Source organism: Dendrobates tinctorius, unplaced genomic scaffold (assembly GCF_039654945.1).
Source record: "Dendrobates tinctorius isolate UK_male_01 unplaced genomic scaffold, ASM3965494v1 ptg000173l, whole genome shotgun sequence".
NCBI classification, from domain to species: domain Eukaryota; kingdom Metazoa; phylum Chordata; class Amphibia; order Anura; family Dendrobatidae; genus Dendrobates; species Dendrobates tinctorius.
In genome coordinates, this window is record NW_027361840.1 from 6,892,691 (window position 1) to 6,920,324 (window position 27,634).

At 48.6% G+C, this 27,634-nt stretch overlaps 1 protein-coding gene across 1 annotated transcript in view; it reads right to left on the bottom strand.

Annotated features, from left to right (window-relative positions):
* PTH1R (parathyroid hormone 1 receptor) overlaps positions 1 to 27,634 on the bottom strand; it is a 255,353-nt gene that overhangs the window by 47,406 nt on the left and 180,313 nt on the right. The window contains exons 3-5 of the mRNA XM_073551148.1: positions 17,848 to 17,958; positions 8,829 to 8,947; positions 13 to 107 (exon numbers count right to left, since the gene is read on the bottom strand). Coding sequence (XP_073407249.1) covers positions 13 to 107; positions 8,829 to 8,947; positions 17,848 to 17,958 — 325 coding nt within the window. The remainder of the gene's footprint in view (positions 1 to 12; positions 108 to 8,828; positions 8,948 to 17,847; positions 17,959 to 27,634) is intronic.

Sequence of the window (27,634 nt, forward strand, 5' to 3'; positions counted from 1 at the left end):
CGAAGCACTCACCTGAAGTACCCCAAAATGAGGACAGCGACCGTCAGCGATCCCAGGGAGATGGAATACCCCACGGTATAAATCAGGTGGAGACGATCAAACACTTCCTGCAATAAATAGAGAGAACGTCAGGAGAACGCAGACAAAACAGAGAGGTCCATCCAGGAAGAACCGGGCCACCGGGACAAGAAAGCTACAAAGTATCAAACACTTCCAGCAATAAATAGAGAGAATGTCAGGAGAACACAGACAAAACAGAGAGATCCATCCAGGAAGAACCGGGCCACCAGGACAAGAAAGCTACAAAGTATCAAACACTTCCAGCAATAAATAGAGAGAACGTCAGGAGAACGCAGACAAAACAGAGAGGTCCATCCAGGAAGAACCGGGCCACCGGGACAAGAAAGCTACAAAGTATCAAACACTTCCAGCAATAAATAGAGAGAACGTCAGGAGAACACAGACAAAACAGAGAGATCCATCCAGGAAGAACCGGGCCACCGGGACAAGAAAGCTACAAAGTATCAAACACTTCCAGCAATAAATAGAGAGAACGTCAGGAGAACACAGACAAAACAGAGAGATCCATTCAGGAAGAACCGGGCCACCGGGACAAGAAAGCTACAAAGTATCAAACACTTCCAGCAATAAATAGAGAGAACGTCAGGAGAACGCAGACAAAACAGAGAGGTCCATCCAGGAAGAACCGGGCCACCGGGACAAGAAAGCTACAAAGTATCAAACACTTCCAGCAATAAATAGAGAGAACGTCAGGAGAACGCAGACAAAACAGAGATGTCCATCCAGGAAGAACCGGGCCACCGGGACAAGAAAGCTACAAAGTATCAAACACTTCCAGCAATAAATAGAGAGAACGTAAGGAGAACGCAGACATAAGAGAGTAGTCCATCCAGGAAGAACCGGGCCACCGGGACAAGAAAGCTACAGAGTGTCAGCAGATCCCAAGAGAAGTGTCAGCAGATCCTATGAGAAGTGTCAGCAGATCCCAAGAGAACTAAGAAAGAACATCCCGGATGGAACTAAGAAGGATCTGCCAAAGGACGAAGTCTCATGTCACTGGAGAAGACAGTTATCGAAGAAGAGGAATGAGGAAGAAGATGGGGAAAATTCATTGGGTTTCTGCTTCTCTCCAAGCAGAGGTGCAAAGAGAAGATCTTTAGGTAGATGGACATATGGACATGCTTTCATTAAGGATCAGTTAGTATCGCCCACCCTCAGGATGTATTTCATTTCAGCTTCATTTCTGACTTTGACATTTACCTTTTTTTGGTGACCTGCAGCTGTGCTACCTATAGGGTTTCTGATGCCCTATGTGGTACTTACAGAAGCTCCCCTTACCATTTACCAAAAAGTTTCCCATTCAATACAACTATAAAGCGCTCATATAATACAGCCATACAGTGCTTATATAATACTGTCATACAGTGTTCATATAACACAGCCATACAGGACTCCTATAATAGAGCCATACAGTGCTTATATAATACTGTCATACAATGATTATATAATACTGTCATACAGTGCTCATATAATAGAGCCATACAGGACTCCTATAATACAGCCATACAGTGCTTATATAATACTGTCACAAGTGCTTATATAATGTCATACAGTACTCATAATACAGCCATACAGGGCTCATATAATACAGCCATACAGTGCTTATATAATACTGTCACAAGTGCTTATATAATGTCATACAGTACTCATAATACAGCCATACAGGGCTCATATAATACTGTCATACAGTGCTCATATAATACAGCCATACAGTGCTCATATAACACAGCCATACAGGACTCCTATAACAGAGGCATACAGTGCTTATATAATACTGTCATACAGTTCTCATATAATACAGCCATACAGGACTCCTATAATAGAGCCATACAGTGCTTAAATAATTCTGTCATACAGTGCTTATATAATACTGTCATACAGTACTCATATAATACAGCTATACAAGACTCCTATAATACAGCCATAGAGGGCTCATATAATACTGTCATACAGTGCTCATACTGTATAATACAGTCATACAGAGCTCATATAATACTGTCATACAGAGCTCAAATAATACAGCCATACAGGGCTCATATAATACTGTCATACAGTGCTCATAAAATACAGTCATACAGAGCTCATATAATACAGCCATACAGGGCTCATACAATACAGTTATACAGGGCTCATATAATACGGTCATACAGGGCTCATATAATACTGTCATACAGGGCTCATATAATACAGCCATACAGGACTCCTATAAATGGCGCTATAACAATAAATAATAATAATAATAATACTACTGCCTACAGTGCTTATATAATACTGTCATACAGTGCTTATATAATGTCATACAGTACTCATAATACAGCCATACAGGGCTCATATAATACTGTCATACAGTGCTCATATAATACAGCCATACAGGACTCCTATTATAGAGCCATACAGTGCTTATATAATACTGTCATACAGTGCTCATATAATACAGCCATACAGAGCTCATATAATACAGCCATACAGGGCTCATATAATACAGCCATACAGAGCTCATATAATACAGCCATACAGGGCTCATATAATACAGTCATACAGAGCTCATATAATACAGTCATAAAGCGCTCATATAATACAGCCATACAGAGCTCATATAATACAGCCATACAGGGCTCATATAATACAGCCATACAGAGCTCATATAATACAGCCATGCAGGGCTCATATAATACAGCCATACAGGGCTCATATAATACAGCCATACAGAGCTCATATAAGACAGCCATACAGCGCTCATATAATACAGCCATACAGAGCTCATATAAGACAGCCATACAGGGCTCATATAATACAGCCATACAGAGCACATATAATACAGCCATACAGTGCTTACATAATACATACAGTGCTTATATAATACTGTCATACAGTACTCATATAATACAGCCATACAGTGCTCATATAATACAGTCATACAGTGCTCATAAAATACAGTCATACAGAGCTCATATAATACAGCCATACAGTGCTTACATAATACATACAGGGCTTATATAATACTGTCATACAGTACTCATATAATACAGCCATACAGTGCTCATATAATACAGTCATACAGTGCTCATATAATACAGCCATACAGCGCTCATATAATACAGCCATACAGAGCTCATATAATACAGCCATACAGCGCTCATATAATACAGACATACAGCACATGCCGCTCTGACCACTGTCGTACTTTTCAGCCCCCATACGCCTGCACGTCGCACACCCCTGTGGCCGATCCAGTAGTAACAGGAGTAGAGATGAGTGAACCCAAACGTAAGAGTTCATGGTTAGTACGGGACAGTTATTGTCCGGTGCTCAACGGTGAACACACTCTTCTCCCAGAGTCCGCCTCAATGTTCGGAGCTGTGGAGGAGTCTGGAAGGAGAGAATTTTCCAGCTTAATGTCCGTGTTCTCGATCTTTTTCATGGGGTCAGGGTTGTGGCTCTAGTTTGGATACAGGTCTAGCACCTGATCCGAACTTTGGATTAAAGTTTGGATCGGGGACCAGAACCTGAACCTCCACGGCACCGCTCATCCCTGAACAGAAGGTTTCCTTCCTTCCTCAGATTTTGGGTTCTTGTCTTTTTCATCTTTCCTTCTGCCTCTGACAATCATGAGGCTTCAGCCCTGAGCGCAGGAAGTTTATTAGTCTTAGGACGGCTCGACCTTGATCGAGACAGTCTCACATCAGAACGTGTCCCTGGTGGGCCAGTGAGCCCAGAAACTTTCCATTGTGATTGACGTCTGCTACAAGAAGAGACACAAATGTTCCTGATCTGTGCAGATACGAACGAGGCAGAGGCTCGGAATGACCTCTATATACATATATACACGGTCACAAGAGGTGAGAATGGGGAACAGCTGGAGGAACGTGGAAGTCGCAGGACAGCGCAGAAGGCAGGACAGAAGGGATGAGGCTGCTCTGTAGCACTAGGGCTGGGGTACACTAGGGTGGGACACAGGTCGGGCGGCCAGTGATCGACCTCACAACATAATGCAGAATGGGGTCTGTTATGAATGAGTCACCGAAGGAGGAAAAAACAAAAATACAAGCTAAGTCCAGAAAACCGGAGAGGTTGGTAGCTAGCAGATTGCAGACCCCCTGATCCTATTCACAACAACTAACAGTAGCCGTGGAGTGTTCCTACGGTGGCCCTAGACCCCTCATCACAGCCGCAGAACTAAATAAGTCTAAAGAAAGAAAGGGGAAATCTAAACTGCCCCAGAGCAGACCCCAAAGCAATAGACAGCCCCCAACATGTATTGTCGGTGAAAACAGATGAAAACACAAACACAGACAGAAAGACAGGCAGAGCAAATGATGGGGCCCAACTAACTAGATAGGAAAGGACAGAAAAGATGCTGGCTGCAATCCGCAAAAACCCTACCAAAAATGTCCCAACACGTCTGATAGGAAAAACGGCCCTGAAGTCACTAGACTTCAAAATCCCTATATCAGCACTCCGATATATTCTGAAGACAGAGCAAAAGAGATTTAACCGATCAGGGACAAAAATGGAAATTCAGCATAGCCCCAGCCGGGGCTGGCAGAACACAAAACGAAACAAATCAGACAAAATCTCATGGAACAATAACAGAGCAAAACTTAGCTTTAGAAGACAGGAACTGAACTGGAGGCCAGGGCTCAGAGCAGAGAAATCACCAGCAACCCTACAGGGCGTCGGCTGCCTTATTTCCACTCAGAGATTCCGGATGTCCAATCGCAATCCACCTGTTCAGGTGACAGGTTTCTCCCATCCAAATCAGTTTCACCATCTCCTTTCACCAGCAGAGGGAGTTCATCGGACATCAAAGGTGAACGAGAAAATGAGCTCACAACGGGTCATGTTAGGACCTCTAGGATACCACCAACAGGACAAGCAAGTCGGACCCTGATGGCTATTTTAGGACTTATCCCGGCCGTAGAGGGGCACAATGTGACCCCATTCACCCGCATTATGCTGCGAGGTCGTAGCGGCACACAGCGATCATTGGTCGCCCGACCTGCGCCACAGCAATGTTGCCTGGCAGCTCCAGCCCAAAAGGGTATTTGATAACAAGGACCGATCCTTCACATCAGACATCAATATCTGATCAATGAGGGTTCGACAACCCCACAATCAGCTGTGAGGAGCTCGGACTGAACTGCACAGCTCTGCACAGTGTGTAACGGAAAATGTCAGAGCTCCGGGCAGCACATTATGGGGGTGTAGGACCCTCACTGATCTGATATTGATGCTGCGGTACTGATAATCACTAGACCCCCCCGCTATTCCCATCTTCTCCTCTTGGGCGGGGACAATCATGATCGGGGGATGGACTCCAGAGGCGCTGCTGCTTTATCAAGACATAAAGGGGGTGGCAAGGAGGGGAAGCCGCAGACTAGGACGTCCCCCTGACTGCAGACCTGTGGTGGCGCCATCGCTGTGATACTTTGTATCAGGTGTGCCATTACTGCGGTAGCACCGATGACAGGACGTAGCGGGGGTCCGCACTCTTCCAGGCCGCGGGCGCCGCTCATCCATTAGTCCCGCCGCTTTGATGTGTTCAGTTTGGAGGGATTAGACGTGAAGCGCGAGATCCGAGCGTGTAATCGGGGGTTAACGTCTTCACGGGAAACTGCACCAATCACCAACAACAAGCCACAGCTTAACCCCTCAACCACCAAGAATACATATTAACCCTGCGTGCTTTTTGCAGAATGTGCCGTTTTCAATGTCTCCATTTTGGGGTTCGTTTACATTTTGCATTTTTTATTCTCATTTCTTTCGAGAATGCCGGAGCTTCCATCGGATTATTTTCTGCTTTTTGCTGTTATTTGCACCATATACGAGCGCTCGTTCTTCTGCAGGCGCCATTGACGCTTTTGTTGCTGCATCTTTGGGGGATATTTCATTTATTGATGAGTTTTTAAAAAATCTTTGTGGTGAAACAGAAAAAAACGCTCTCTCTATGGTACAAGATGGGATGCTCGCCACCACACCGAGTGGAAGTGGAATTATTATTTTCTGCACATTATCTATATTTTTTTATTATTTTTTTAGGAAAGGACATTGCTTTTGAACCTTTATTGAGCTGACTTTTGCTTGTGTTTGTTCTCCAGTGGACATAAAGCGGCGATCTAAAATCCCCAAACAGAACGGAGGAGCGGTGACCGTGATGTAAAGCAAACCGGCGCAGTCACAGCCTGAGTCTCGGGATCAGTGGTGGTCCGCGTGGCGGGACCCCGTCTAATCTGCGAGTCTCCAGCTCCCCTTCAGACAGATGATACATTTTAGGCTGTGTGCCCACGTATGCTGAAAATTTCTGCATAAAAAACGGACTTCTTCCCAGAAAACGCGCGGCTTTTTCCGCGCATCCCCAGACACATAGAAAATACCTGACGAAGGTACGCCGAAACGCGCGTCGGGGCTGGCACATCCTGGGGACAGAAGCAGCTGAAAGGTATTCACACTGTCCACAATTGTTTGGGAATTTTTATTATATGTTATAAGCGCTGATTTATTATATTATTGCGGCACATTGCACTTTAATTGTGGCAGCTCATTTATTATAAATTATTTCAGCACTCTGTTTGTGCTCTCACATATATGTGAAAAAACCCTTTTTTTTGCACACGTTTTCTGTTTACATTTGTGGCACATTGCACTTTATTGTGTGGTAATACATACTTAGCCAATTATTTTAGCATTTTTGTTTTTTATATATATATTTTTTCACAGTCTTTTCTTGCTTGCACGTATTATATGTTTGCACATAAATATATTATACTAGCACCAGCATTTTCTATATGTGCTTTTATATATATATATATATATATTATATTCATATATATTTTTTGCTTTCACTTTATATTGTGTGATATTATTGCAGGTGCTTTTAATTGAGTGACTATTGCTGTCCCCAGGCTGTGCCTGTATTTTGGCATTGGCCTCCCCTTACCATTAATTTTAAATACATATATATATATATATATACAATATTGTTGGATATCTAATAAAATAAAAATCTTTATTATTGGACATTGTTCTCGGTTTCTTCGTTTGTTTTAAAATAGCTAGAAATGTGGAATTTTCCGCAAAATTAATGCGCATGCTGCGTTTTTTAACGCGAAGCGTTTTTTTTACGGAAAACAACGCATCAATATACACAAAAAGTGCAAAATGCATTAAAATGAATGGGAAGCTTCTTTTAAGCGTTTTTTTGAGCGGATTTTTTGGCAAATCTGCGGGAAAAACGCGACAAAAAAACAGCCTAACTGTTGGGAATAGACCTTTCGGGTTAAACAGCCAGAATGTGATGGTCTGCAGCCACTGATTCCGAGCGGTGCAGTCATGGGAAGATGCACATTTTCCATTCAGCTCTATGGGAAAGAATAGTTTGTTCTCGTCCTGGGAAAGCTGAGTGACAACCACATCTGCAGATAACATTCATGTCCCCAGAGTTGTCAGCCAAACCTCCAAAACCCTGGGTGTGTTTCTATTAGACGTCACCCAACTTTCCCAGAAACAGATAAAACTGAATGTCCCCCGACATCGCCTGATCATAAGCAGCGATCTGATGGCGGAGACCTAAATTATGCAGCAGAGACGACAGCGGCATAAAGTCTGAGACAAGTGGCTGAAAAGGAAATATCCAATGTAATAAAAAGGAAAATGAATTATTAAAGAATCACAAAATTTACCACCATAGAAGGAAGAAACGAGCGAGAAGTAAAAAACCAGAGGCACCAACGCACGGGGGATCGGAGATAGATAGAAAGATGGATAGATAATAGATAGAAAGATGGATAGATAATAGATAGATAGATAGATAGATAGATAGATAGACAGACATACTGTCTTCACACCCCATGAACTTTTCCACATCTTTTCATGTTACCAACAAACTTAAATGTATCTTATTGGGATGTTCTATGATACAACATAAAGTAACAAATGTTTGTGACGCGTAACGGAAATAATACTAATTCATCTTTCTCCTCGCTACTCCTCCGCTTCTCCCCTCTGCAGATCTCTTCACTGGCTCCCACTCCCTCAGTGTATCCAGTTCATATTACTAATACTGACCTACAAGGCCATCTATAACCTGTCTCCCCCATATGTCTCTGAACTAATCTCCCGATACCTTCCCTCACGTAATCTCCGGTCCTCCCAAGACCTCCTTCTCTCCTCCACACTTACTCGCTCCTCACCCAACCGCCTCCAAGACTTCTCCCGAATATCCCCTTCCTCTGGAATTCTTTGCCCCAACATGTCCGGCTATCAACCACACTCGGATCCTTCAGCCGGAACCTGAAAACCCACCTCTTCAGGAAAGCCTACAGCCTGCAATGATCCCGCTACCTCCTCACCATCACTGGAGCTGCAGCAACCCCCCAACCTACTGTCTCCTTCCCCACCGTCCTGTAGCATGTGAGCCCGAAAGGGCAGGGTCCTCTCCCCTCTGTATGAGTCTGTGATTGTTAGTTTCCTGTAAGTGATATCTGTAACTCTCTAGGCCACCAGGGACATGTACAGATCCCAGATTACAGGACCGTAATAATCAAAAGACCACTGGGGTCCAAGAGAGAAAGAAATGTCAACTCATTGGTCACTAAGGACGGCTACAGCCCTAAACCCTCTGCTGCGCCATGATGTACAGCCCTCCAGCCCCCCTGGACCATCAGATGATTACCAGACCCCATTTAGCTCAGATTAGACTAGATAACAAATAAATGGACACAGAAATGTGACATTTATCATCTTCTTACCCTTTCCCTGGTCTCGTTGGACAGGAACTTTGCACACTCGGTGTAATTGGCCCAGGTGCGGTTATTGCCCAGCACCAGCTCCCAGCTGCCATTCATGTCACACCGGCGATAAGTGTGACCTGCAGGGACGAGATAATACAGGTGGAGATATCCAGTCACCGACACATTGTAGCAGAAGCTCTACATTTCATACACAGTGCTGATTCAGATGTGGCTCCTCATCTAGAGAGCGTCAGCAAGCACCAAAACTGGAAAACACAGCAGCACCATGGTGGCCTCCATAAACCTCTACTCTGCGGCCTCCATCCACCTCTGCTCTGCCACCTCCATCCACCTCTGCTCTGCCACCTCCATCCACCTCTGCTCTGCCACCTCCATCCACCTCCGCTATGTGGCCTCCATCCACCTCTGCTCTGCGGCCTCCATCCACCTCTGCTATGTGGCCTCCATACACCTCTGCTCTGCCGCCTCCATCCACCTCTGCTCTGCCACCTCCATCCACCTCTGCTCTGCCACCTCCATCCACCTCCGCTATGTGGCCTCCATCCACCTCTGCTATGTGGCCTCCATCCACCTCTGCTCTGTGGCCTCCATCCACCTCTGCTCTGTGGCCTACATCCACTTCTGCTCTGTGGCCTCCATCCACCTCTGCTCTGTGGCCTACATCCACCTCTGCTCTGCGGCCTCCATACACCTCTGCTCTGCCACCTCCATACACCTCTGCTCTGCTGCCTCCATCCACCTCTGCTCTGCCGCCTCCATCCACCTCTGCTCTGCCACCTCCATACACCTCTGCTCTGCCACCTCCATACACCTCTGCTCTGCCGCCTCCATCCACCTCTGCTCTGCGGCCTCCATACACCTCTGCTCTGCCACCTCCATACACCTCTGCTCTGCCGCCTCCATCCACCTCTGCTATGTGGCCTCCATCCACCTCTGCTCTGCGGCCTCCATCCACCTCTGCTCTGCGGCCTCCACCCTCCTCAGCTCTGCGGCCTCCACCCTCCTCAGCTCTGCGGCCTCCATACACCTCTGCTATGCGGCCTCCATCCACCTCTACTCTGCGGCCTCCATCCACCTCTACTCTGCGGCCTCCATCCACCTCTACTCTGCGGCCTCCATCCACCTCTGCTATGTGGCCTCCATACACCTCTGCTATGTGGCCTCCATACACCTCTGCTATGTGGCCTCCATACACCTCTGCTATGTGGCCTCCATCCACCTCTGCTCTGTGGCCTCCATCCACCTCTGCTCTGCGGCCTCCATCCACCTCTGCTCTGCCGCCTCCATAAACCTCTGCTCTGCAGCCTCCATCCAACTCTGCTCTGCGGCCTCCATCCACCTCTGCTCTGCCACCTCCATACACCTCTGCTCTGCCGCCTCCATCCACCTCTGCTCTGCCACCTCCATACACCTCTGCTCTGCCACCTCCATCCACCTCTGCTCTGCCGCCTCCATCCACCTCTGCTCTGCGGCCTCCACAAACCTGAGGCCTCCATCCACCTCTGCTATGTGGCCTCCATCCACCTCTGCTCTGCCGCCTCCATCCACCTCTGCTCTGCAGCCTCCATCCACCTCTGCTCTGCAGCCTCCATCCACCTCTGCTCTGCCGCCTCCATCCATCTCTGCTATGTGGCCTCCATCCACCTCTGCTCTACGGCCTCCATCCACCTCTGCTCTGCCACCTCCATCCACCTCTGCTATGCGACCTCCATCCACCTCTGCTCTGCTGCCTCCATCCACCTCTGCTCTGCCACCTCCATCCACCTCTGCTATGCGGCCTCCATCCACCTCTGCTATGTGGCCTCCATACACCTCTGCTATGTGGCCTCCATCCACCTCTGCTCTGCCGCCTCCATCAACCTCTGCTCTGCCGCCTCCATCAACCTCTGCTCTGCAGCCTCCATCCAACTCTGCTCTGCGGCCTCCATCCACCTCTGCTCTGCAGCCTCCATCCACCTCTGCTCTGCGGCCTCCATAAACCTCTGCTCTGCCACCTCCATACACATCTGCTCTGCCGCCTCCATACACCTCTGTTATGTGGCCTCCATCCACCTCTGCTCTGCCGCCTCCATCCACCTCTGCTCTGCCGCCTCCATCCACCTCTGCTCTGCCGCCTCCATAAACCTCTGCCGCCTCCATCCACCTCTGCTCTGCGGCCTCCGCAAACCTCTGAGGCCTCCATCCACCTCTGCTATGTGGCCTCCATCCACCTCTGCTCTGCCGCCTCCATCCACCTCTGCTCTGCAGCCTCCATCCACCTCTGCTCTGCAGCCTCCATCCACCTCTGCTATGTGGCCTCCATCCACCTCTGCTCTGCAGCCTCCATACACCTCTGCTCTGCCGCCTCCATCCATCTCTGCTATGTGGCCTCCATCCACCTCTGCTCTACGGCCTCCATCCACCTCTGCTCTGCGACCTCCATCCACCTCTACTCTGCCGCCTCCATCCACCTCTGCTCTGCCGCCTCCATCCACCTCTGCTCTGCCGCCTCCATCCACCTCTGCTCTGCCGCCTCCATCCACCTCTGCACTGCGGCCTCCATCCACCTCTGCTATGTGGCATTCATCCACCTCTGCTCTGCCGCCTCCATCCACCTCTGCTCTGCCACCTCCATCCACCTCTGCTCTGCTGCCTCCATCCACCTCTGCTATGAGGACCCCGTCCACCTCTGCTCTGTGGCCTCCATCCATCTCTGCTATGAGGACCCCGTCTACCTCTGCTCTGCGGCCTCCATCCACCTCTGCTCTGCCGCCTCCATCCACCTCTGCTCTGCCGCCTCCATCCACCTCTGCTCTGCCGCCTCCATCCACCTCTGCTCTGCCGCCTCCATCCACCTCTGCACTGCGGCCTCCATCCACCTCTGCTATGTGGCATTCATCCACCTCTGCTCTGCCGCCTCCATCCACCTCTGCTCTGCCACCTCCATCCACCTCTGCTCTGTGGCCTCCATCCACCTCTGCTATGAGGACCCCGTCCACCTCTGCTCTGTGGCCTCCATCCATCTCTGCTATGAGGACCCCGTCTACCTCTGCTCTGCGGCCTCCATCCACTTCTGCTATGTGGCCCCCTCTCCCATGTACCCAGGGATCATCTCTAATGTTCAGCACTATGTGCATTTTTATGAGGGGTGTAGTATGACTTCCTATGACGCGGACAGAACGATGAGGCCGCGCTATGGCCGTCAGTATGAGGATGGCAGCGACACTGCAAGCAGCAGGTAATATGGGGTGGGCACATGACCAGCACTGCGGGCACTGATATAAACCATGCCCACCTCATACAGCGCCTGCTTTATGAGAGTGACAATACGGGCCCTACAATGTGCATCGCACCGGGGGCCCCATGGCGGGGGGCGCTATAGGTGACATTACAGGCATTACTAAGGCTGCTGCTATGGGAACGGTCAGCTTTTGTTTTTAGGATTAGGACTTGCACTTTTATTGACACACTGTGTCTCTATGTGATACTATTGTCTCGTGTGTCTATCCCAGTGTAATATGGTCATAAGTATTCAGACCCTTTGCTCAGTATTGAGGAGAGGCACCTTTTGAGCTAGCACAGCCATGAGTCTTCTTGGGAATGAGGCCACAAGTTTTTCACCCCTGGATTTGGGGATCCTCTGCCATTCTTCCTTGCAGATCCTCTCCAGTTCCGTCAGGTTGGATGGTGAACGTTGGTGGACAGCCATTCTGAGGTCTCTCCAGAGATGCTCCATTGGGTTTAGGTCAGGGCTCTGGCTGGGCCAGTCAAGAACGGTCACAGAGTTGTTCTGAAGCCACTATCCTTTGTTATACTAGCTGTGTGTTTAGGGTCATTGTCTTGTTGGAAGGTGAACCTTCGGCCTAGTCTGAGGTCCAGAGCACTCTGGAAAAGGTTTTCATCCAGGATATCTCTGTACTTGGCCGCATTCATGTTTCCTTCGATGGCAACCAGTCGTCCTGTCCCTGCAGCTGAAAAACACCCCCACAGCATGATGCTGCCACCACCATGTTTCACTGTTGGGATTGTATTGGGCAGGTGATGAGCAGTGCCTGGTTTTCTCCACATATACCGCTTAGAATTATCCCCAAAAAGTTCTATCTTCGTCTCATCAGACCAGAGAATCTTATTTCTCATAGTCTTGGAGCCCTTCATGTGCTTTTTTAGCAAACTCTATGCAGGCTTTCATATGTCTGGCACTGAGGAGAGGCTTCTGTCGCGCCACTCTGCCATAAAGGCCTGACTGGTGGAGGGCTGCAGTGATAGGTGACTTTGTGGAACTTTCTCCCATCTCCCTACTGCATCTGTGGAGCTCAGCCACAGTGATCTTGGGGTTCTTCTTTACCTCTCACCAAGGCTCTTCTCCCATGATTGCTCAGTTTGGCTGGACGGTCAGGTCTAAGAAGACTTCTGGTGGTCCCAAACTTCTTCCATGTAAGGATTATGGAGGCCACTGTGCTCTTAGGAACCTTGAGTACTGCAGAAATTCTTTTGTAACCTTGGCCAGATCTGTGCCTTGCCACAATTCTGTCTCTGAGCTCCTTGGCCAGTTCCTTTGGCCTCATGATTCTCATTTGGTCTGACATGCACTCTGAGCTGTGAGGTCTTATATAGACAGGTGTGTGCCTTTACACATCAAGTCCTATCAGTTAAATTACACACAGCTGGACTCCAATGAAGGAGTAAAACCATCTCAAGGAGGATCACAAGGAAATGGACAGCATGTGACAAATATGAGTGTCTGAGCAAAGGGTCTGAATACTTATGACCATGTGATATTTCAGTTTTTCTTTTTTAATAAATTTGCAAAAATTTCTACATTTCTGTTTTTTCCAGACAAGATGGGGTGCAGAGTGTATATCAATGAGGAATAAAGGAACTTTTTTGAACTTACCAAATGGCTGCAATGAAACAGTGAAAAATGTGAAGGGGTCTGAATACTTTCCATACCCACTGTATATACACACACATCACTCCTGCAGCTTTATATCCTGGAGATTTTGTTTGCATTTATTTTATTATTATTTGTTTTTTAACCTATTTACAATTTTCTTGTGAAATCTATTAGACGGAAACATGAGGCAAATCTATGGAGGGAGATCGAGGTTTAGGTGGGATAACACTGTATTACTTGGATCTGTGGGGGTTTCCCAGGATGTCCCCCGTAATCCTGGCTGTTCTCACATACTGAACCATTGGAGCTGCTCGTCTCATTGCTGAATGTACAGCGTATATCCCTCACATTTTATCCCCCATCTATTACTGGAGAATGTACAAATATCGGACGGACGGACCCCATGGTGCTGATTTTATTATCATGTCGTGGTGTGCACCACCGGATACTCTGAAAAGTCAGAGGAGAAGGGGCTGTAGAGGTCAGGGTCGGGACAAATACAGGAATAAAATGTAACCATTATTATAGTATTATATAACTGGTATAATGAGGGGGATTTGACTCTGGGGTGAAGCTCTGCCAGTCACCAGATGGGATGGAGATCTTTACTTCCCTGGACTTTACATCCCTATGAGTACAGAAGGTCTGAACGATCAGCGGCGCCGGCTGTGGCTGCACAGGACGTCACTTACAGATTCCATGATGGCAGACACATGCTGAATAAAATGAATGAACTCAAGATGCAAATCCGGGACAGAAACCTGAGGGTCGGCTCAGGATTTCTGCTGTCGATTCTCCATTAGATTTTTCTCATTTGTCCTCATAACTCTAATATGAATCTCATTCAGCAAACGCCCTGTGACGGCTCCTGCAGGGGGCACTAGAGATACTCCATGGCGCCCTGTAGTGTGCAGAGCTGGCGTGGAAAGAATTTGCCATGAAGGTTGCAGGTGACGCTGCTATCCTGGTGAGAGACACAGGGGGCGCCAGGCTCGGGCACTGGGCTCGAGTGATTGACAGATTCAGCACTGATGCTGTTACATTATTTACTTCTAAGGCAGAAACAAAGAAACAATCATCATAATGAATCCATGTGTACAGGAGAGAGTCTGTTATACGTAAGCACAGGGGATATTGCGAAGCGGACACCCAGCCACCAGCTATCAGTCAACCAGCTATCAGTCACCAGCCATCAGCCACCAGCCATCAGTCAACCAGCCATCAGTCACCAGCCATCAGTCACCAGCCATCAGTCACCAGCCATCAGTCACCAGCCATCAGTCACCAGCCATCAGTCAACCAGCCATCAGTCACCCAGCCATCAGCCACCAGCCATCAGCCATCAGTCAACCAGCCATCAGCCATTAGCCACTAGCCATCAGTCAACCAGCCATCAGTCAACCAGACATCAGTCAACCAGACATCAGTCAGCCAGCCATCAGTCAGCCAGCCATCAGTCAGCCAGCCATCAGTCAACCAGCCATCAGTCAACCAGCCATCAGTCAGCCAGCCATCAGTCAACCAGCCATCAGTCAACCAGCCATCAGCCATCAGCCAACCAGCCATCAATCAACCAGCCATCAGTCAACCAGCCATCAGTCAACCAGCCATCAGTCAGCCAGCCATCAGTCAACCAGCCATCAGTCAACCAGCCATCAGTCAACCAGCCATCAGTCAGCCAGCCATCAGTCAACCAGCCATCAGTCAACCAGCCATCAGTCACCAGCCATCAGTCACCAGCCATCAGTCAGCCAGCCATCAGCCAACCAGCCATCAGTCAACCAGCCATCAGTCAACCAGCATTCAGTCAGCCAGCATTCAGTCAGCCAGCCATCAGTCAACCAGCCATCAGTCACTAGCATTCAGTCAACCAGCCATCAGCCAACCAGCCATCAGTCACCAGCCACCAGCCATTAGCCACTAGCCATCAGTCAACCAGCCATCAGTCAACCAGCCATCAGTCAGTCATCCATCAGCCACTAGCATTCAGTCAACCAGCCATCAGCCACCAGCCATCAGCCATTAGCCACTAGCCATCAGTCAACCAGCCATCAGTCAACCAGCCATCAGTCAGTCAGCCATCATCCACTAGCATTCAGTCAATCAGCCATCAGCCAACCAGCCATCAGTCAACCAGCCATCAGTCAACCAGCCATCAGTCACCAGCCATCAGTCAGCCAGCCATCAGCCAACCAGCCATCAGCCATCAGTCAACCAGCCATCAGTCAACCAGCATTCAGTCAGCCAGCATTCAGTCAGCCAGCATTCAGTCAGCCAGCCATCAGTCAACCAGCCATCAGTCACTAGCATTCAGTCAACCAGCCATCAGCCAACCAGCCATCAGCCACCAGCCATCAGCCATTAGCCACTAGCCATCAGTCAACCAGCCATCAGTCAACCAGCCATCAGTCAGTCAGCCATCAGTCAGTCAGCCATCAGCCACTAGCATTCAGTCAACCAGCCATCAGCCACCAGCCATCAGCCATTAGCCACTAGCCATCAGTCAACCAGCCATCAGCCACTAGCATTCAGTCAACCAGCCATCAGCCAACCAGCCATCAGTCAACCAGTCATCAGTCAACCAGCCATTAGTCACCAGCCATCAGTCACCAGCCATCAGTCAGCCAGCCATCAGCCAACCAGCCATCAGCCATCAGTCAACCAGCCATCAGTCAACCAGCATTCAGTCAGCCAGCATTCAGTCAGCTAGCATTCAGTCAGCCAGCCATCAGTCAACCAGCCATCAGTCACTAGCATTCAGTCAACCAGCCATCAGCCAACCAGCCATCAGCCACCAGCCATTAGCCACTAGCCATCAGTCAACCAGCCATCAGTCAACCAGCCATCAGTCAGTCAGCCATCAGCCACTAGCATTCAGTCAACCAGCCATCAGCCATCAGCCATTAGCCACTAGCCATCAGTCAACCAGCCATCAGCCACTAGCATTCAGTCAACCAGCCATCAGCCAACCAGCCACCAGTCAACCAGCCATCAGTCAACCAGCCATTAGTCAGCCAGCCATCAGTCAGCCAGCCATCAATCAGCCAGCCATCAGCCACTAGCATTCAGTCAACCAGCCATCAGCCAACCAGCCATCAGCCACTAGCTATCAGTCATCAGCCACCAATGATCAGTCACCAGCCATCAGCCACCAGCCAACCAGCCATCAGTTACCAGCCACCAGCCATTAGCCACTAGCTATCAGTCATCAGCAACCAATGATCAGTCACCAGCCACCAGCCAACCAGCCATCAGTTACCAGCCACCAGCCATTAGCCACTAGCTATCAGTCATCAGCCACCAATGATCAGTCACCAGCCATCAGCCAACCAGCCATCAGTTACCAGCCACCAGCCATCAACAAGCCATCAGCCGGCCACCAGCCATCAACCTCATCCATCAGCCACCAGCCAGCAGTCACCAGCTACCAGCCATCAGTCACCAGCCATTAGTCACTAGTCATCTGTCAACCAGCCACCAGCAAACCATCCACCATCCATCACCCACCAGCCACTAGTCATCAGCCACCAGCCAACCAGCCACCATCAGTCACCAGCTACTAGCCACCATTAGTCACCAGCCATCAGCCACCAGCATACACTTTCAGGTATTACTTGACAGGTTTGTATATGGGAAGTATAATGCATCTAAAGTGATAGCTAGAAGTGTAACCCCAATACACTGAGCAGGGGGCTCCCCGGCAGTAGCCGCTTATCCAAAGAGCAGCTAGTCCTACTCATGTAATGGTGACTGATGGAAGCAGAGCAATACCTGGTGCCACTGATGCGGATGACCTTCTATACTGACGGGGCGAGAGGTCCGGTATGGGGGACAGTTACTGGCAGAGCTTTACATTAGTGTGACATCTCCACTCATATCATTGGATTGTAGCCATAATAATAACAACACTATAATAGCGCAGAAGATGCACTCCTGTATTCACCATGACTCTTATCCATCAGTTTTGATCTTATGGTTATTGCCGATCTTCAAGTGAGGTGGAGAAGAACCAGATCATTCAGAAATCCACAGCGTAATAGGCCAGACATTATACAAGAGAGTGAGAAGATCCCAGGGTCATTCTCACACCGGCGCTACGTGTGACTCCTACATGGAGAGACCGATGTTCGACTCATATTTTACCTTTATGGTTGAAATCATAGATGTACTCGGGACACAGGACGGACACCATACTGCCTGGTTTCCCTTCGGGCCAGCAGACGATTCCATCCCATTCAGACTGACAAAAGCCATCTGCAAAGAGAAGAGTAGGAAGAGTTGGAGAGGCCATGACACCACAAATCAGAGAGAGATCTAAAAAAACCATTGTAGGGAACCAGATGGATTGAAGGAGTCGCTCCAGAACGCCTGCTTTGAAGGAGCATCTACCACGTGTGTGACAACCCCAGATCTTGTGATGCTGTGACTCTAGATCTTCTGACCCTGGATCCATGGACCATAAAATGTCTCAACTCTCCATCTCAGGACCCTGAATTTGGTAACCCTGGATCTTATGATTCTCAATCTTGTTGCCCTGGAACTTTGGACACTAAATCTTTTAATCCTGGATTTTGTAGCCCTATATCTTGTATCTTGTGACCCTTGATCTTAGGAGCCCTGGATCTTCTGACCCTAGATCTTGACACACTGGATCTTGTGACTTTCCTAAAGTACAAATGTAATTCTGGGGGTAGACAGTAGACGGCTTCTTCACTATATGGCAATATATCATAGATTATGCTTGGGCTGTACATAATGGATGATGACCTCTGAGCCACCGTACTTCAATACCCTTGCCTCCATTTCAGGAGGACACCACACTTTTTGGCCTCTACCGTAGAGATGGGTAGAGTGACAGTGTCACGTTATAGGACTGACAATCATAACTCCATTTATAGACTTTTCCCTTCAAGGTCTGTAAGAAGTTCAGGATATTTTGGTGTCCTGGTTATTAATGATAGGGACTTCATCTCATAGTTTAACCTTCCATTTCCTGAGGGATAAAAATAACTTAAAAACATAGAAGATTGTCAAAGCCTAATATGTTCCAGAAATTTACGAGCTCTTAATTCTGCGTCTCAGTGTGAGCCTCCAAATATGATTTCTCCATGTTTTATAGTCATGTATCCAAATCGACTTTTATGAGCTGCGGAGGAGGAGAGGGCAGAAAATGAGATCCAAATTAGTCTCCTTCGCTCAGTGCTCTAATGGCAGGAGGACATCAGGGACCTGGGACGTGTACAACGAAACGTCTCATATCTGATGCCAAAGAATCAACAACCAGTCACCCAAAGGTGGTACAGAAGGGTCCGAGCCTCAGAGGAGGAGGGAGCCGCCCCGGACCACCCTCAGAATGACAACTCAGGACTATGGAAGTTACTTTGTATGAAGATTTAATGCTACAAATACTTACAAAGCTTGTAAATAGACAAGTCCATCAGGCCCGACTCTTCTCGGGTCTGTGATCCTGGGAGCATAAATACCACTGGTAGGACTGATCGTGCGATCGCGTTATGCTAAAGTGTTAATGCAGACCGTCAACGCTATGTGTTGAACAGTCTGCTTTAAAGCAGTATGAACCTGACCTAATGCTGGAAGCACTGGTAAGACTGATAACTACAGTAATGCTGGTAACACTGGTAATACTGGTAGCACTGGTAATACTGGTAGCACTGGTAATACTGATAACTATAGTAATGCTGGTAACACTGGTAATATTGGAAGCACTGGTAATACTGGTAGCACTGGTAATACTGATAACTATAGTAATGCTGGAAGCACTGGTAATACTGGTAGCACTGGTAATACTGGTAGCACTGGTAAGACTGATAACTATAGTAATGCTGGTAGCACTGGTAATACTGATAACTATAGTAATGCTGGTAACACTGGTAATACTGGAAGCACTGGTAATACTGGTAGCACTGGTAAGACTGATAACTATAGTAATACTGGTAGCACTGGTAATACTGATAACTATAGTAATGCTGGTAACACTGGTAATATTGGAAGCACTGGTAATACTGGCAGCACTGGTAAGACTGATAACTATAGTAATGCTGGTAGCACTGGTAATACTGATAACTATAGTAATACTGGTAGCACTGGTAATACTGGAAGCACTGGTAAGGCTCATAACTACAGTAATGCTGGTAGCACTGGTAATACTGGTAACTATAGTATTGCTGGTAGCACTGGTAATGCTGGTAGCACTGGTAATACTGGTAACTATAGTAATGCTGGTAGCACTGGTTGGGCAGGTTATAAAAGAGAGGAGGAAATGAGCCCGACCATAAAGACCTTATACTTAGTGTGATGAAATAAGTAAAGATTTTATTTGATATTTTATATCAGGTGACAACAATAGAATACAAAACAATGTACAAAGAAAAATAAGGTTAAAAACAATGCTAAAAGACATCTGTGGCAGATCTGGGCTCACATATAACCTTTTTTTTCCTTCAAGCCTCTGGCTTATGTTAGTTTTTGCCCCCGGTGGTCGCTGGGGTTATTACAACCTTGGTGGCTGCTAATGGGTTTTGCCCCGGTGGCCGCTGGGGTTATTACAACCTAGTTGCTGCTAATGGGTTTTGTCTCCGGTGGCCGCTGGGGTTACTACACATTAAATTAGCCAGCACGTGTTAACTCTCCCCTCCTTCCTATAAAAGGGTGTCAGGTGCTCTGGATCACTGTTGGTGATACTGATCATTTCCTAACCAACCTTGGAGGAGAGAGGAGCTATTGGGAGTAGTGCTTTGCAGCTCATCCAGAGCTTTGGTGTTTCAGCGGTTCAGTTGGAAGCTGTATGCAGGTGCCATACTCTGTTGCCTCAGGAGTATTGGCAACAGAGAAAGCTAAGTTGTTTGTTTTCCCTGTTCGTAATTTTCCCTAATGTTATATTAGTACAGCGGTGGGACCAGTGTCCGCACTAGCCTGTTCCCTAGTAAGGGATAGGTGCAGGGCTAGTGAGGGATTCAGGTATCCTGGTGGGCGACAGGTCAAGAGTCTGTATAGGGAACATTAGGAGTGTTCAGGGACACAGCCTCAGGAGAGTGCAGGAGGTCTCCACGTCCCCGTTCCCTATTGTAGGGCCCACCGTTGTAAGGCTGAGTTCACAAGTGGCGTTTTTTTCGCGTTTCCACGGCAGTTTTAACCGCGCGATTTTGCCGCGAAAATGCGAAAAATAAGCATCCCATGCATTCCTATGGGACTCCGCAATGCTGTGCTAATGCTGCGGTTTTTACCGCGGCGGAATCGCTTCTCGGTAAAAAACGCAGCATGCTCATTAATTTTGCAGAATTGCGGCGATCCCGCACCCATAGGAATGCATTGTTCCGCTTACTTACCGCATGTGGCTGTGCCCACCATGCGAAAAGTAAGCAGAACAATTGTGGATGGTACCCACGGTCCGGAGGAGAGGAGACTGTCCTCCAGGCCCTGGGTACCATATCCCTGTAAAAAATAGAATTTAAAATAAAAAATATTGTTATTCTTACCTTCCGATGTCCCACGCAGCCTTCCCGCCTCTCTCCACGCTCCCGTTCCCAGTAATCCTTTGCAAAAATGCCCGCGAGACGTTGCGATCCCGCGAGAATGGACGTCATGGCGGGCATTTTCGCAAAGGATTACTGGGAACGAGAGCGTGGAGAGAGGCGGGAAGGCTGCGCGGGACGTCGGAAGGTAAGAATAACACCATTTTTATTTTTTTTACATTTTATCTTTTACTACTGATGCTGCATAGGCGGCCTCAGTAGTAAAAAGTTGGTCACACTTGTCAAACACTATGTTTGACGAGTGTGACCAACCTGTCAATCAGCTCTCCAAGTGATGCTACAGATCGCTTCGAAAACGCTAGCATTTTGCAAGCTAATTACGCTAGTTTTTCCGCAAGAATTCCGGAATTCCATTCCGCGGGAAAATCGCATTTTAAATTCCCGCGATTTTCCCGCGGAATGGAATTCCGGAATTCTTGCGGTAATTTCCGCGAGAGTTCCGCTATGTGTGAACTTAGCCTAACTGTGTCCCCGGTGTTCCCTTGTTTGTCTTGTCGTTCTAGTTACTGACCTGCTGGTCGCGTCACATAGGGCAAGTCACTTCGTGACAGCAGCACACTCAGGTGTGCAGAGGACCGTAGTCAAGAGGGAGCAGCAGAATAATGTACATAAATGATTAAATAAATCAGAGCACTGAGAGCTATACAATGCAAGAGGTAATAAACATATCATACTTATAGACTGATGTAGAAACAAAGTTGAGGGAGTGAATCTTTACTTATATAACAGATATGCCTTTCAGAGGCGGCTGCGGGCTGCTGTTTTTAGGCTGGGGGGGGCACCACGGAACGATTTAGTCAGAAAAGTCTATAATAAGCTCAGTGTGGTCTAATATCAGACGGCGCAAGAGACGGGTGAGCCCAGCGATAATGGAGAATCACTGAAGACACCGGAGACTTCAGCTGAGAAGGAACCATCATCAATGGAGTCCTCGGGAAGACAATAATCCAAAGTCTGAGGATCAATGGAAGTGATCGATAAATAGAGACAGAGAGAGCTAATAGATAGATAATAGATAAATAGATAGATGATAGGTAGATAATAGATAGATAATAGATAGAAAATAGACAGATAATAGATAGATAATAGATATAACACTTGACAGGACAAAGGTATTCAATGAGATTTTTGGAGAATACATACGCAGACAGCAGCTCTATAATAATGGGATTCTTCTTCTGTATTTTCACCATATGTTACGTGTGAGGTTACACTATTTTCCAGGACATTTAATAAGGTTTTTTCTATTGAAAAAGCTCCAGGAAGCAGTGCCGGGCTGTAACCTCCCATGTGACATATGGTGAGTGCGCGCCATCACTGCTTCTGTGTCAGATTGCTCTATATATTCACATTACATTATTGAGCTACTTCATAGAAGATAGATAATGGACACTGCGCCTTGAAAAAGTCTTAACATCCCATGAACATTTCCACATTTTCCACGTTACACCGACAAACGTAAAAGTATTTTATTGGGATTTTCTGTGATACAAAGTAACAAGAATTTTTGAAGTGTAAAAGAAACGATATGAAGTTTTCTAATTATTTTTCAATCTGAACATTGTGCCGTGCATTAGTATTCAGCCCCTGAGTCAGTACTTTGTAGGACCACCTTTCTCTGCAGTCTTTTGGGGTCTGTCTCTCCCACCTTTCTCTGCAGTCTTGTTGGGGTCTGTCTCTCCCACCTGTCTCTGCAGTCTTGTTGGGGTCTGTCTCTCCCACCTGTCTCTGCAGTCTTGTAGGGTCTATCTCTCCACTATTCTCTGCAGTCTTTTGGGGTCTGTCTCTCCACCATTCTCTGCAGTCTTTTGGGGTCTGTCTCTCCACCATTCTCTGCAGTCTTTTGGGGTCTGTCTCTTCCACTTTTCTCTGCAGTCTTTTGGGGTCTGTCTCTTCCACTTTTCTCTGCAGTATTTTGGGGTCTGTCTCTCCACCTTTCTCTGCAGTCTTTTGGGCTCTGTCTCTCCCACCTTTGTTGTCTTGCCGGAAGGTGAACCTACGCCCCAGTCTCAGGTCTTCTCCAGCCTCTAACAGGTTTTCTTTCAGGATTGCCCTGTATTTAGCTCCATCCATCTTCCCATCACCGTTGACTAGTTTCCGTACCGCTGCTGAAGAAAAGCCTCCCCACAGCAGGATGTGGCCTCCACCATGTGTGACTGTGGGGATGGTGTTTTCAAGGTGATGTCCAGTGTTAGTTTTCCACCACACATAACATTTTGCATTTAGCCCATAAAGTTTAATTTGTTTACTGTTAACGATATCTATAACTTTGTATGTAACCCCCCTTCTCATGTACAGCACCATGGAATTAATGGCGCTATATAAATAAATAATAATAATAATAATAATAATATAGCTCTCTTTTGGTCTCATCTGACAAGAGCCCCTTCTTCCACATGCTCGCTGTGTTCCCTACATGGCTTTTTGCAAACCTCAAACAGGACATCTTATGGCTTTCATACATGTCTCTCTTCTTGCTATTCTTCCATAAAAAGTGCAGATATGTGGAGTTTACGACTAAGGCCAGGGTCAGGGTCACACTTAACATATGGAAAATCGGTCTGAGTCTCTGGAGCGCTCTCCGTATGGTGATCCATGTGCAATGCGTTTGCAATTTTCTCGCACCCATGTAGACAGATTTAAGAAAGATGGATAGAACTTATTTTCTATTACACGGACAACACACCATAGCATCCTTTGCCGGTGACTTGTGATAATGATAGAGACATATGGGATCATCTTTACTTTCTCCTTCCAGGAGCTGCAGAGATCAATGTAGTGATGTAATTAGTGACATGGAGGATATTATCTGTCCTGATGGTAATGAGGGTGGTTCCATAATCCGACACAGCACATTCTGCACTGCGATCACTGCTGCTCATTTAAAGGGATGCATCTGATTAAAAACACCACATGTGATGCCACCCACCCCAGGGATGTCACACTCCTCAGTGATGGCACCCCTCCTCACTGATGTCACCACTCCTCAGTGATGTCACCAACAGTGATGTCACATCTCAGTGATGTCACCACTCCTCAGTGATGGCACCCCTCCTCAGTGATGGCACCACTCCTCAGTGATGTCACCCCTCCTCAGTGATGGCACCACTCCTCAGTGATGGCACCACTCCTCAGTGATGTCACTCCTCAGTGATGTCACCCTCAGTGATGTCACATCTCAGTGATGTCACCCCTCCTCAGTGATGGCACCCCTCCTCAGTGATGGCACCCCTCCTCAGTGATGTCACCACTCCTCAGTGATGTCACCCTCCTCAGTGATGGCACCCCTCCTCAGTGATGTCACACTCCTCAGTGATGTCACCCCTCCTCAGTGATGGCACCCCTCCTCAGTGATGACAACCCTCCTCAGTGATGTCACCACTCCTCAGTGATGTCACGCCTCCTCAGTGATGTCACCCCTCCTCACTGATGTCACCACTCCTCAGTGATGTCACCAACAGTGATGTCACATCTCAGTGATGTCACCACTCCTCAGTGATGGCACCCCTCCTCAGTGATGGCACCACTCCTCAGTGATGTCACCCCTCCTCAGTGATGTCACCCCTCCTCAGTGATGGCACCACTCCTCAGTGATGTCACTCCTCAGTGATGTCACCCTCAGTGATGTCACATCTCAGTGATGTCACCACTCCTCAGTGATGTCACCCCTCCTCAGTGATGGCACCCCTCCTCAGTGATGGCACCCCTCCTCAGTGATGTCACCACTCCTCAGTGATGTCACCCTCCTCAGTGATGGCACCCCTCCTCAGTGATGTCACACTCCTCAGTGATGTCACCCCTCCTCAGTGATGGCACCCCTCCTCAGTGATGACAACCCTCCTCAGTGATGTCACCACTCCTCAGTGATGTCACGCCTCCTCAGTGATGTCACCACTCCTCAGTGATGTCACCCTCCTCAGTGATGTCACCCCTCCTCAGTGATGGCACCCCTCCTCAGTGATGGCACCCCTCCTCAGTGATGTCACATTTCAGTGATGTCACATCTCAGTGATGGCACCCCTCCTCAGTGATGGCACCCTCCTCAGTGATGGCACCCCTCCTCAGTGATGGCACCCCTCCTCAGTGATGGCACCCTCCTCAGTGATGTCACCACTCCTCAGTGATGTCACCCTCCTCAGTGATGGCACCATTCCTCAGTGATGTCACCCTCAGTGATGTCACATCTCAGTGATGTCACCACTCCTCAGTGATGGCACCCCTCCTCAGTGATGGCACCCCTCCTCAGTGATGGCACCACTCCTCAGTGATGTCACCCCTCCTCAGTGATGGCACCACTCCTCAGTGATGTCACTCCTCAGTAATGTCACCCTCAGTGATGTCACATCTCAGTGATGTCACCACTCCTCAGTGAAGGCACCCCTCCTCAGTGATGGCACCACTCCTCAGTGATGTCACCACTCCTCAGTGATGTCACCATCCTCAGTGATGGCACCCCTCCTCAGTGATGTCACACTCCTCAGTGATGTCACCCCTCCTCAGTGATGTCACCCCTCCTCAGTGATGTCACCCTCCTCAGTGATGGCACCCCTCCTCAGTGATGGCACCCCTCCTCAGTGATGTCACCACTCCTCAGTGATGTCACGCCTCCTCAGTGATGTCACCACTCCTCAGTGATGTCACCCTCCTCAGTGATATCACCCCTCCTCAGTGATGGCACCCCTCCTCAGTGATGGCACCCTCCTCAGTGATGGCACCACTCCTCAGTGATGGCACCACTCCTCAGTGATGTCAAATCTCAGTGATGTCACATCTCAGTGATGGCACCCCTCCTCAGTGATGGCACCCCTCCTCAGTGATGTCACCCCTCAGTGATGTCACCCCTCCTCAGTGATGTCACCACTCCTCAGTGATGGCACCCCTCCTCAGTGATGGCACCCTCCTCAGTGATGGCACCCCTCCTCAGTGATGGCACCCCTCCTCAGTGATGGCACCCCTCCTCAGTGATGCCACCACTCCTCAGTGATGTCACCCCTCCTCAGTGATGTCACCCCCTCCTCAGTGATGTCACCCCCTCCTCAGTGATGGCACCCCTCCTCAGTGATGGCACCCCTCCTCAGTGATGTCACATCTCAGTGATGTCACCCCTCCTCAGTGATGTCACATCACTGAGGAGTGGTGTCATCACTGAGGAGGGTGATATCACTGAGTAGGGGTGACATCACTGAGGAGGGGTGACATCACTGAGGAGTGGTGACATCACTGAGATGTCACCCCTCCTCAGTGATGTCACCCTCCTCAGTGATGTCACCACTCCTCAGTGATGTCACCCTCATCAGTGATGGCACCATTCCTCAGTGATGGCACCATTCCTCAGTGATGGCACCACTCCTCAGTGATGGCACCATTCCTCAGTGATGGCACCACTCCTCAGTGATGGCACCCCTCCTCAGTGATGTCACCCCTCCTCAGTGATGTCACCACTCCTCAGTGATGTCACCCCTCCTCAGTGATGGCACCCCTCCTCAGTGATGGCACCCCTCCTCAGTGATGGCAAAATTCCTCAGTGATGGCACCACTCCTCAGTGATGTCACCCCACCTCAGTGATGTCACCACACCTCAGTGATGTCACCACTCCTCAGTGATGTCACCCCTCCTCAGTGATGGCACATCTCAGTGATGTCACCACTCCTCAGTGATGTCACCCCTCCTCAGTGATGTCACCACTCCTCAGTGATGTCACCCCTCCTCAGTGATGGCACCCCTCCTCAGTGATGGCACCCCTCCTCAGTGATGGCAAAATTCCTCAGTGATGGCACCACTCCTCAGTGATGTCACCCCACCTCAGTGATGTCACCACACCTCAGTGATGTCACCACTCCTCAGTGATGTCACCCCTCCTCAGTGATGGCACATCTCAGTGATGTCACCACTCCTCAGTGATGTCACCCCTCCTCAGTGATGTCACCATTCCTCAGTGATGGCACCCCTCCTCAGTGATGTCACCCCTCCTCAGTGATGTCACCCCTCCTCAGTGATGTCACCCTCCTCAGTGATGGCACCCCTCCTCAGTGATGGCACCACTCCTCAGTGATGTCACCCCTCCTCAGTGATGGCACCCCTCCTCAGTGATGTCACCTCTCCTCAGTGATGTCACCCTCCTCAGTGATGGCACCCCTCCTCAGTGATGGCACCACTCCTCAGTGATGGCACCCCTCCTCAGTGATGTCACCCTCCTCAGTGATGGCACAACTCCTCAGTGATGGCACCCCTCCTCAGTGATGTCACCCCTCCTCAGTGATGTCACCCCTCCTCAGTGATGGCACCCCTCCTCAGTGATGGCACCACTCCTCAGTGATGGCACCCCTCCTCAGTGATGGCACATCTCAGTGATGTCACCACTCCTCAGTGATGTCAC